The 12,628-nt window shown below is 31.8% G+C and overlaps 1 protein-coding gene across 1 annotated transcript in view; it reads right to left on the reverse strand.

Moving 5' to 3' along the window:
* Positions 1-12,628, reverse strand: part of LOC143249844 (AP-3 complex subunit beta-2-like) — a 92,967-nt gene that overhangs the window by 29,288 nt on the left and 51,051 nt on the right. The window contains 1 exon segment of the mRNA XM_076500389.1: positions 4,695-4,747. Coding sequence (XP_076356504.1) covers positions 4,695-4,747 — 53 coding nt within the window.

Here is a 12,628-nt window from a genome sequence, read left to right on the forward strand (position 1 = left end):
TGATGCAATACCTAAATATGCCTATGAAACTGCTGATTAATAATGAGGTAGTGTTGCATCATTCATGAAAAACATTTGCACCCACGTGTTTCATTATGGTTATAAAAACAGATTATTCTGAAATGAAGTGTGAAAAAATGAATTTGTAATAAATTTTACCATCACTACATGCATCACATTTTATTGTATGAAAAGGAACAGATATATACCTGGTTCTACTCTCCAAATGTTTAATACCCGACTGCAAGACAAAGCAAAACTTATCTGAAAAAGAATACTTATCACTGTTGTTCAATGTTTTTTTTTCACCATTTCAGTGAGCTCTTTTGTGTTTTGGCTATAAGCAGAAAACTATACACTTGTGAAATTAATATACTGATAAACTGTCCATTGTAGCTGCATTGGTTTATTTGTTTGTTTGTTGAGTTTTGTACAAAACTATTTGAGGACTATCCATGCTAACTATCTATAATTTATAATCACTAGTTTACACCACTTACCAACACATCTTGGGCTACTCTCTTCCCAAAGAAAAATGAGGACTGGCTATCACACATCACAATGTCCTCATGGCTAGGAGGACAAATATGTTCAGTAATGGGATTTAAACTCACAACCCACACATTGTGACTCAAGTGCCATAAGTACTATACCAAAACAGGTTGATTTAATCTACAAGTAAGTGTCTTATAATTGCAGTGACCCAGAAGTGATATATAACAGTGATATTTCTGTTGTAGATGTATAACTTGTACAGGTATTTGAGCAATTCTATCACTGGTTTTCTAATGATAATTTGACACACACACACACACACACAAGATCAATTTGCAGTGATCAACTGCGACTGCCTGCTTCCATTCATCCACTAGCAATCCATGTGTGAGAAGCATCTAAATGACACATCTAGATTCATAAGCTGGATGGAGCACTTTTAAACTCTGCAATTTACTTAAAAGTGACAAATGACTATGGTAAGGGAAATTATTACTAATTTTATATTGTGATAACAGTAAAAAATAATAATTATTATTTAGAGATTTAGATACAGTTGTGATGTCCTGTAGTGTAAAGAATTTTTGTACACAAGTTTAACTTGTTTTGAATATATATATTACTTTACAACAGTGTATTGTATACTGGCCATTTGTTATTTGAACTTATCAACAAGTCAAAGACATCTACTGCAAAGAATCCAGCCCCTATAAAATCTGACACTCGTATTCTATAAATGGAGTTTACCATATATAAAAAATGTTCATTGTATATAAAGAATGTTCATTGTATATAATATTGCAATATATGTAATCATATGTTAGCAAGATTTTTGATAAAATACTTAGAACAATTTCACATATTAACCCTATGTATACTGGAGTAGCTGCAAGTTTGAATGCCATGACCTTTTACAGTGTACCTTTCAACATGGTCATTGCAGCTTCTGAAATGTTAGTCAGGCACAGCTGAAAGGTCAATAAAATAAGAACACATATATAAATTTATAATGTCATTAGAATTTAGTTATTTATAATAAACACATGTTTGTTATTATAACTTCTATTAATTCTGGAATGAAAAAAAAACAATTTATATCTATTTCCCAATTTTTTTATATCCTTATTACTAGACCAAATTAATCAAACCCATAGATATACAATGGGTATATCAGATTTATGAATCTGAAGGTCATAAAAATTTTGCATGTGAAATTTTTCTGATCCACAAAAGTATTTTTAATCTTAAATCCAAAGTTACTTTGCATGTTGGATAGTCAACACTCTAAAAGAAAAAATGCATAAGAAATATTACTTTAAATAATCTTACAAGGTAATTAGAAAATCTGATATTTTGAGTATAGAAACCTTGCACTTTTTATGGATAAAATCTGCAAAATTTCTTGAAGATATGCTTACTATATTAAAAGTTAGACTATGTAAAGTGTAACCAGCACAAAATGAAATTAAACATGTGCAATACAATAAGAGTTTGCATTACATGTAGAATCTCGGTATACAAATATTCAACTTGAAGGGACACTACAACTAGGCTTAATCCATCAGACACTACAACTAGGCTTAATCCATCAGACACTAGAACTAGGCTTAATCTATCAGACATAGCAATAGTATAAGCTTCCACAACATATTTCAATAAAGTACTGTAGTTTGCTATAAAAAGAGTTGCATTTGTATTGAATAACATGTTGTATAATCAAATATAGAGACTTAGACTGGTAAATCACTCACAAATTTTTCTTTTTTTTTGATTTCATGAAGGTTAAATATAAAAAAAAACAACTCACATAGGCATTTATCTTATCTACTATTATATATTTAGACTAATGAAACAGAACAAATAGACCAGTTTTGGGAGATCAAAACGAACACTAACATATATTTACTTTGTAACTTCAGCAAGAACAAACTTCCATTTGCAAACATAGTAATATAGAAAAAGGAACTTGAATGCGAAGTTCATCACTAAAACACATTTATGGGTTTTTATTTTGATTCTGATGGTTTACTACATTCTTTCAATAGAAACCTGGTTAAAACTTGATTTACTTGTATATAAGTTAACTGTTGCAAACATACATATCAACATACAGAACTAGAAAATATTAAACCTTTGTAAGGAAACTATCTTATACAGAAGTACTCATATAAAGTTTACAAGAACAAACAAACAGTTGGTAACAATAATACTGAGTTATAAGGTTCAACACATCCTAAGGGTAAGAAAACAATTAAAATTTTATTAATCTAAAGAATTTAGCCATATACCCTTAAAAGTTACACTGAAATCAGAATGTAGAATACAGTTTTCTACTATAAAGAAAAGTACTGTCATTAAAATTACCAACTGTAGTATGGAAATTTAGTTGTCTTAGCTTTAACTGTAAGCATACAGAATCAACTACCAGATGGTTTCAAATATATACAAGTGAGCATAGATATGTAAGAACAATCAACAAATCAAGCACCATAAATTATTTCCACAAAAGGGGCCAAAGGTTGCTTGGAATAGTCACCTGTTTTAGTCACTCATATTATATGGTAGTGTTCTGCCTGTCAATCAGTCAGTAGACACTAAAATAATGTCATGTAAGGGACACTTAAAACTGCAATTTATACTGTTGTAACATCAGATAAACATGCACTCTTTAAGCTACAACACAGAATAACATATGAACTATAGAAGTAAGAAATAAAAATATTTGTTACTCTGATTTTGCTTTTATTTACTCTCAAGCAGAACACTTTCAAGGACCCTGTGGAAGTGCATCTAGTGTACTTCATGACTGCAGCTGACATGAACTCATTTAAATGAATGATTGCTAGAACTAGGTACAAGAGAACTCAAAATATAAAAGTCTTTAATTTCCAAAGCTGATCTGAAACTAAATAAGTTTGGTATATAAATATCTACTGCGTCTTGGAAAGAGAACACGATTTATAATTAAAAGGCCACTAAGGTGTGTGATATTTATGATTAGCTACAATAACTAATCAATTTCTTACAGTTCCACCACCCACTTTTAAAACATTAAACTTCCTTGCATGTGAAGAATAATAGATCAGTTAAGTTATTTGTCGGGTAATTATGTAGACCCTATAAGTATATAAATTTAATAATGCATCAGTATTAGTTATATCATGTCTATAAACAAATGGCTATCTGTGATGTCTTTTCTTTGGGAACATGTAATAGATAGATATTTTTTAGGCAGGCTTCTAAAATGCAACAGATGTCAAGATGTTCCTCATTACTCATTCCTTCGAGAAATTATTAGTGTTTTGTTACCAACAGGAAAGCACAATTTCAGCAGTGCAAATTAAGCCCAGTTAATAATTAGAAATATGTAATGTGGTCTGATAAAGTGCTTCGTTCCTTTTAGTAGTGATAGTATTGTAAAAACTTGATAAAATAATAAGGCAGTCAATCTTTGTTGTTCTGGTTGTACGAGGTGTTGAAAGTGAGAAACTTTACTGTAATAGAGGTTGATCACTGATTTCTTCAAAAGAACAAATGTAACAACCAATCTTGTTCATCTAACAGTAATACATTTGTACTCTAGAGATCATAAGCTCTTTGAAAACAAATAAAAAAATAAACCACCACTGTATTGTCCCAGCCTGACTCAAAGAGTGCAGCTATAACTTCAGCCTTCTGGCATGGGCAGCACAAAATAGATATTTAAAGATAACCTAACGATCAACTAAGATGGAAAAATCTCATGATTAACTGAGATTATGGACAAAAATATCATTAACAGTGAAAGTACACACACTTAATGAAATAGTACATTCTAATCTTTGTAGACAGAAATGTAAGAAAATATTTAATTAACTATACCGTGCAAGTTTAATTTTTAGTTTACTACTAAGGACACAGCTTACTCAGATCAGAATTTTTTATTATTATCATTATGTGTGTATTTGTATAGATCACAGTTTTTTTTAAAACTATTTGAAACACCATGTAAGATCGGCATGTACAAGCTGCAAAAAAAGTATATTTCTGGACTTTGAGATTTAATAGAAATGTTTAGCACAAAAAATTTCCAGAATCAAAAACAAAATAATCAAGTTTCTATTAATATTAAATCTGATTATGACTATAGTATTAAGGCAGAATATGCTAAGAACTTATGTTTATAACAACCATGTCATTTGTAAGTAATAACAACAAACCTGCATCTGTAGAAGTTTCTTGATAACAACAACACTCTCTCCAACAACAGTTTCTAGGAAAAAAGTTTAAAAAAAAATTAAATCATCAAATTTCATCTATTCTTGTTTGTGTGATTGCATGTGAAAATGTTCTATATAAAAAACGTGTAAATCATATACACAATCAACTTTCAACATTTCTCAGCAACTATGCAAAATAATGTTTCCATTAACCCTTTGAGTGCACATAATTAAATTTTGGGTGCATACTCTGAGTGTGTCAGTTTTCCACTAAAATATGAAATTTAGAATTTGACCTTTTGTTTAGTGGTTTTTCAATATCAAAATCCACTAGTTGGATTTTTGCTCATTGATTTACACATTTGGGGAACCAAGACAAAAAATTCAAGGATGTCTGAGTATCTCAATTATCACACAATGAAGAAAAATGTTGGTGATACCATTTGTCACACCAAAAAGCTATAAATTATATGTCAAGACAGATAAATATGATTTTTGCATGGAAAGGGTTAAATGTAACAGTAAATCCATACATTTTACAATAATGATCATAAGATATAATTATAATACTGCTATATGTATTATCTTTGTAATAATGCAATATTTCTAAATTAATGCATAAGTGACTCATTAAATTAGATTGAATTAGATCTTGCAAATTATTTACAAGATAAAAATCAGATTAATAAATATTTATCGTTTACTAAGATTTATTTAAATACCAAAACAAACAGACTCTCAAATTATATTCAAACAATTGTATTGTGTATTTTACACTTACGATACATTATCTTACATCTTAAATACAGTTAAATACTGTATTGAATACATATACCAACAGAATGTATTTAGACAAACACTACACTAACACATGTAAAAATAATACACAATCAAACAATAAATACAAATATATATACATCTCAAACTACAAGTAAACATAAACCAGTCCTTTAACTTGAAACACAAACACAGAAATAACAAGCCTTCAATAACTGGTTCAAAAAATTGAACTTTTTGTTTTTCTCTCAAAAACACAAAAACAACTCTAGTCAAACAACAGTTTTAAAAACCTAATAGAAAGTTAATGAAAAGTCTCATGGTCAGTGATTTTATTGTAAACACTTATTTTTATTACCATAATCTAATATTTTCCATGACAGTCAAATTTACCTGATGAAATACAGTAACAACTAAATAATTATGGCATACAATAATATACTCCAACTGAATTCTTCTGACTATAAATGCTAATTTAAACAAAAACAAATGAAAGTAATTCAAATATGTATAAAAGAAAATTGTCTTTATGTCATTAATTCCAATTAAACTTCAAAACAAATATAATTACTTTTCTACATGTTAATTGTATTCAAACTATACTAAATCAAGGTAAATAAACAAACACAAGAGAGACAAAAATCATAAAATTGTCAAAATCTACAAGTTACAAAAATTAACTTCATATCATTTATCACAATAGTTTTACTTTATTTATATAATCCTTCTAAACAACTGAATTGATAGAGAAAAATTTGCTAATGATAAACTTTCTTAACTCATATGGTATTACAACTAGTTTTTCCATGAAAGTCTGTTTAAATAGGGTCTATTCTTATACAGTCTTAATCAACACTTCAATCTCTACTCTAAAACCTTCTGAAAATTCAACATAAGGATAAAATGTTGATTAAACACCATTTACAAGTAGTTTTTGCTCAAACCATTGTCTAAACCTTCACTCACAGAAACACTAAGTCCTAAAACCCCACACTTATGAAAACGTATATTACGTTACAAAGACATTTTAGAAACCACTTCAAGTTAAAAAAAAAAAAAACAACATCAGTCACAATGCTCACATTTTGCCAGTTTTGTTTTATAAACTAGTACATCAATATAACATAAGTGAAAAGTTCAGTCATAAAACTATTTTTTGTTCAATTGTTTTATAATTTACTAATCTATACAAAAGTGAAAAAACTCAAAACATATTACTCATTTTCACTCAATTATTCAATAAAATATTTTTCAAATAATCTAAAATTGGATTTACATAACTAAAGGATCAACCACAAAGCTCATTTTCTGTCTTTTATTTCACTCTCTCCTAACTGGAGAATGTTCAGGTCACTGAGTGAATCTGCAAGCCAATTATCAAAATTCAGTTAAAACATACACTTCTAATTCTAATTCAACAATTTCTCTTCAGTAACATTGCACAAAAGTGATATTTTAGTATTACTTAGGATTTACATATTTAATAAATATCAATATCAAAATATTCATACTTTTATTTCAGTGTTATTTATAAACGTAATTCTCCAAAATCTAAACATCTCATTTCTGAGATCATTTTTAAATTGTTTTGCTGTCTCCTACAGTTTTATTTATTTCTTCTAATCAGTCAATATTTTCAGTTGATTTGATATTCCTTTTGTTTTTAGATTTCCTGTTTTTCCATAATAATTTACGAGATTATTTTTTATTCCCAATTATGTTTTTGTGTTAGTTCTGAAATCTACAGAATATTCTACTATGATAAACAGCTGGTAAAGATATTACAGTTTAATAAGATATGGCCTACATAGACTAACTTTTCAGATACCATAAATCATATTTTTATTTAACACATAAATTGATCTTAATCAAAAGTATTCCTGGCAAAACACCACACCATGACACCTCACAAAGACAATGGTATTGTCATATTAAAATGTGAGGTCTTTGTTTAACAGTAAATCTTTGAAACTTATGCCACATTTTCATTCATTGCAATTGTAAATCAACTGGCTCAACAAAAAAAGGAAGTACAAGGCAAAGTAATATCATGCAAGTCAGTAATGACTAGATAGGTAATATTCAGATGTATCTTATACTCTTTAGTTGTTTTAGTCATAAATAGGAATTCTTAAAATTTGGCCTTTAGTTAGCTTTTATGTGGTTTTAGTCTAAGCACATGGTCCAGAATGATGGTGAGGTTCCTTCTAATATTCTTCTTGTCTTGATTTTCATTCTCTACAGTAAATATTGTCTATTTTTCCCAAAAGGATATTACAGAAACATACAGCATTCAGGCTGAAAGGATTAATTACCGTGAAAGTTGATGTTGCCTGAATGTTATAGCTAACAAATGCCGACAGAAACAAAAATAGTCTCAACATTACCCTCTTGATTGGTCAAGTAACCAAGCCTACATGTTGATTCCAGCCACAATTTCTTGATTTAGTTCTATCTAGAGTTCTTCAAATAGAAAGTTTATTTAATGTCATTATAATCCATTTGACAGAAGTTTATACTCAGAGAAGGAATGCTGTGGAGCTACTCATAATCCAGTGAGAGTAACAGTCTTTACATATGCTGTGTCTTCTTGTTTGTTTTGTAATGGACGTTCCAGTGAGAGTAACAGTCTTTACATATGCTGTGTCTTCTTGTTTGTTTTGCAATGGACGTTCCAGTGAGAGTAACAGTCTTTACATATGCTGTGTCTTCTTGTTTGTTTTGTAATGGGCGTTCCAGTGAGAGTAACAGTCTTTACATATGCTGTGTCTTCTTGTTTGTTTTGTAATGGACGTTCCAGTGAGAGTAACAGTCTTTACATATGCTGTGTCTTCTTGTTTGTTTTGTAATGGACGTTCCAGTGAGAGTAACAGTCTTTACATATGCTGTGTCTTCTTGTTTGTTTTGCAATGGACGTTCCAGTGAGAGTAACAGTCTTTACATATGCTGCGTCTTCTTGTTTGTTTTGTAATGGACGTTCCAGTGAGAGTAACAGTCTTTACATATGCTATGTCTTCTTGTTTGTTTTGTAATGGGCGTTCCAGTAAGATTAACAGTCTTTACATATGCTGTGTCTTCTTGTTTGTTTTGTAATGGGGCGTTCCAGTGAGAGTAACAGTCTTTACATATGCTGTGTCTTCTTGTTTGTTTTGTAATGGACGTTCCAGTGAGAGTAACAGTCTTTACATATGCTGTGTCTTCTTGTTTGTTTTGTAATGGACGTTCCAGTAAGATTAACAGTCTTTACATATGCTGTGTCTTCTTGTTTGTTTTGTAATGGACGTTCCAGTGAGAGTAACAGTCTTTACATATGCTTTCTCTTCTTGTTTGTTTTGTAATGGACGTTCCAGTGAGAGTAACAGTCTTTACATATGCTATGTCTTCTTGTTTGTTTTGTAATGGACGTTCCAGTAAGATTAACAGTCTTTACATATGCTGTGTCTTCTTGTTTGTTTTGTAATGGACGTTCCAGTGAGAGTAACAGTCTTTACATATGCTGTGTCTTCTTGTTTGTTTTGTAATGGACGTTCCAGTGAGAGTAACAGTCTTTACATATGCTGTGTCTTCTTGTTTGTTTTGTAATGGACGTTCCAGTAAGATTAACAGTCTTTACATATGCTGTGTCTTCTTGTTTGTTTTGTAATGGACGTTCCAGTGAGAGTAACAGTCTTTACATATGCTGTGTCTTCTTGTTTGTTTTGTAATGGACGTTCCAGTGAGATTAACAGTCTTTACATATGCTGTGTCTTCTTGTTTGTTTTGTAATGGACATTCCAGTGAGATTAACAGTCTTTACATATGCTGTGTCTTCTTGTTTGTTTTGTAATGGACGTTCCAGTGAGATTAACAGTCTTTACATATGCTGTGTCTTCTTGTTTGTTTTGTAATGGACGTTCCAGTGAGAGTAACAGTCTTTACATATGCTGTGTCTTCTTGTTTGTTTTGTAATGGACGTTCCAGTGAGATTAACAGTCTTTACATATGCTGTGTCTTCTTGTTTGTTTTGTAATGGACGTTCCAGTAAGAGTAACAGTCTTTACATATGCTGTGTCTTCTTGTTTGTTTTGTAATGGACGTTCCAGTGAGAGTAACAGTCTTTACATATGCTGTGTCTTCTTGTTTGTTTTGTAATGGACGTTCCAGTGAGATTAACAGTCTTTACATATGCTGTGTCTTCTTGTTTGTTTTGTAATGGACGTTCCAGTGAGAGTAACAGTCTTTACATATGCTGTGTCTTCTTGTTTGTTTTGTAATGGACGCCCAGTGAGATTAACAGTCTTTACATATGCTGTGTCTTCTTGTTTGTTTTGTAATGGACGTTCCAGTGAGATTAACAGTCTTTACATATGCTGTGTCTTCTTGTTTGTTTTGTAATGGACGTTCCAGTGAGAGTAACAGTCTTTACATATGCTGTGTCTTCTTGTTTGTTTTGTAATGGATGTTCCAGTGAGATTAACAGTCTTTACATATGCTGTGTCTTCTTGTTTGTTTTGTAATGGACGTTCCAGTGAGATTAACAGTCTTTACATATGCTGTGTCTTCTTGTTTGTTTTGTAATGGGCGTTCCAGTGAGAGTAACAGTCTTACATATGCTGTGTCTTCTTGTTTGTTTTGTAATGGACGTTCCAGTGAGAGTAACAGTCTTTACATATGCTGTGTCTTCTTGTTTGTTTTGTAATGGACGTTCCAGTGAGAGTAACAGTCTTTACATATGCTGTGTCTTCTTGTTTGTTTTGTAATGGACGTTCCAGTGAGATTAACAGTCTTTACATATGCTGTGTCTTCTTGTTTGTTTTGTAATGGACGTTCCAGTGAGATTAACAGTCTTTACATATGCTGTGTCTTCTTGTTTGTTTTGTAATGGACGTTCCAGTGAGAGTAACAGTCTTTACATATGCTGTGTCTTCTTGTTTGTTTTGTAGTGGACGTTCCAGTGAGATTAACAGTCTTTACATATGCTGTGTCTTCTTGTTTGTTTTGTAATGGATGTTCCAGTGAGATTAACAGTCTTTACATATGCTGTGTCTTCTTGTTTGTTTTGTAATGGACGTTCCAATGAGAGTAACAGTCTTTACATATGCTGTGTCTTCTTGTTTGTTTTGTAATGGGCGTTCCAGTGAGATTAACAGTCTTTACATATGCTGTGTCTTCTTGTTTGTTTTGTAATGGGCGTTCCAGTGAGATTAACAGTCTTTACATATGCTGTGTCTTCTTGTTTGTTTTGTAATGGACGTTCCAGTGAGATTAACAGTCTTTACATATGCTGTGTCTTCTTGTTTGTTTTGTAATGGATGTTCCAGTGAGATTAACAGTCTTTACATATGCTGTGTCTTCTTGTTTGTTTTGTAATGGACGTTCCAGTGAGATTAACAGTCTTTACATATGCTGTGTCTTCTTGTTTGTTTTGTAATGGACGTTCCAGTGAGATTAACAGTCTTTACATATGCTGTGTCTTCTTGTTTGTTTTGTAATGGACGTTCCAGTGAGAGTAACAGTCTTTACATATGCTGTGTCTTCTTGTTTGTTTTGTAATGGACGTTCCAGTGAGATTAACAGTCTTTACATATGCTGTGTCTTCTTGTTTGTTTTGTAATGGACGTTCCAGTGAGAGTAACAGTCTTTACATATGCTGTGTCTTCTTGTTTGTTTTGCAATGGACGATCCAGTGAGATTAACAGTCTTTACATATGCTGTGTCTTCTTGTTTTTTTTGTAATGGACGTTCCAGTGAGAGTAACAGTCTTTACATATGCTGTGTCTTCTTGTTTGTTTTGTAATGGACGTTCCAGTGAGAGTAACAGTCTTTACATATGCTGTGTCTTCTTGTTTGTTTTGTAATGGACGTTCCAGTGAGATTAACAGTCTTTACATATGCTGTGTCTTCTTGTTTGTTTTGTAATGGACGTTCCAGTGAGAGTAACAGTCTTTACATATGCTGTGTCTTCTTGTTTGTTTTGTAATGGGCGTTCCAGTGAGAGTAACAGTCTTTACATATGCTGTGTCTTCTTGTTTGTTTTGTAATGGACGTTCCAGTGAGAGTAACAGTCTTTACATATGCTGTGTCTTCTTGTTTGTTTTGTAATGGAGGTTACGCTCATTTTATCCAACTTTTCCAGACACATTATTTCACACACACACACCAAAAAAACACGTACGTGCTATCAGATGCAGCTTATTCTTATGTAATAAGCAAACCTGCTCTTATTTAGAGATCTAATTATCCAATAACTGTTACATATCAGTTTCTATCTGCAATCAGCACAAACAGATACAAGGAGGAATTTTGGTTTCGTAACATCAGGATTTATGATTTTTCTGTATTAATAATGTGTACTAATCCCTACTTGATCTAATGTTCTTAAATGTTCAAAGGAACACTTTTTATGGTCAAAATGGCATTTTCTAAGTGTAAAAGCACTAATAACAAAGAGAGAGAGTTCACTAGTGGATAAAGATGGTTGCACAGGATAAATGTCTAGTTTAAAAAACATCCTTTCCTGGACAAAGGACTTTTACCTATGTTGCATATGAAGTATATGAGATAGCATGAGGAAGGTTTTATTGAACTCCTAAGCTGTTACCATCCAGAATATGGCATCCTCAGTTCTTCTCCAAATCATTAGTGGCAACTGTATAGAGGTGGGGTGGCCAAACTGCTGCTCTTTGACACATAAGGTGCGGCTCGCTGAAATGCGTTGGCCGAGTTCCTTTTTGCATCACAATTATTTACTGGGTATAAACTGAGAGTCCATTGGATTAAAACATAAGTTTAATGTTCATGGTGAGTAAATATACTTAATAATTTAAATCCTAATTTTAATGCTAGATTTGAGTCAGAGATTAAAGAAATTTTGGATCAACAAGGAATACAGAGGAATTGTACTAGAGAATCAATAATCATATGAGGATTACAAAGGAACTGTACTGGATCAGTAATCGTAAAGTAAGGATTACAGAGAAACTGTGCTAGAGAATCAGTAATCGTACAAGCCGGTGCTGACAATGTTAGTTTTAGTGGGTGTGGCTTGCATTGGCATGACTGTGGTGTGTGTAGCTGTGTTGCAGGCAGTGAAATTAGCAGAGTGTTAGTGTGATACCGGGTGCTGTAGAGTTTGGTTGCATTGCACATGTTGGATTTCATTTTTTTCTTTTCACTTT

This window comes from Tachypleus tridentatus, chromosome 4 (genome assembly GCF_004210375.1).
Source record: "Tachypleus tridentatus isolate NWPU-2018 chromosome 4, ASM421037v1, whole genome shotgun sequence".
NCBI lineage: Eukaryota > Metazoa > Arthropoda > Merostomata > Xiphosura > Limulidae > Tachypleus > Tachypleus tridentatus.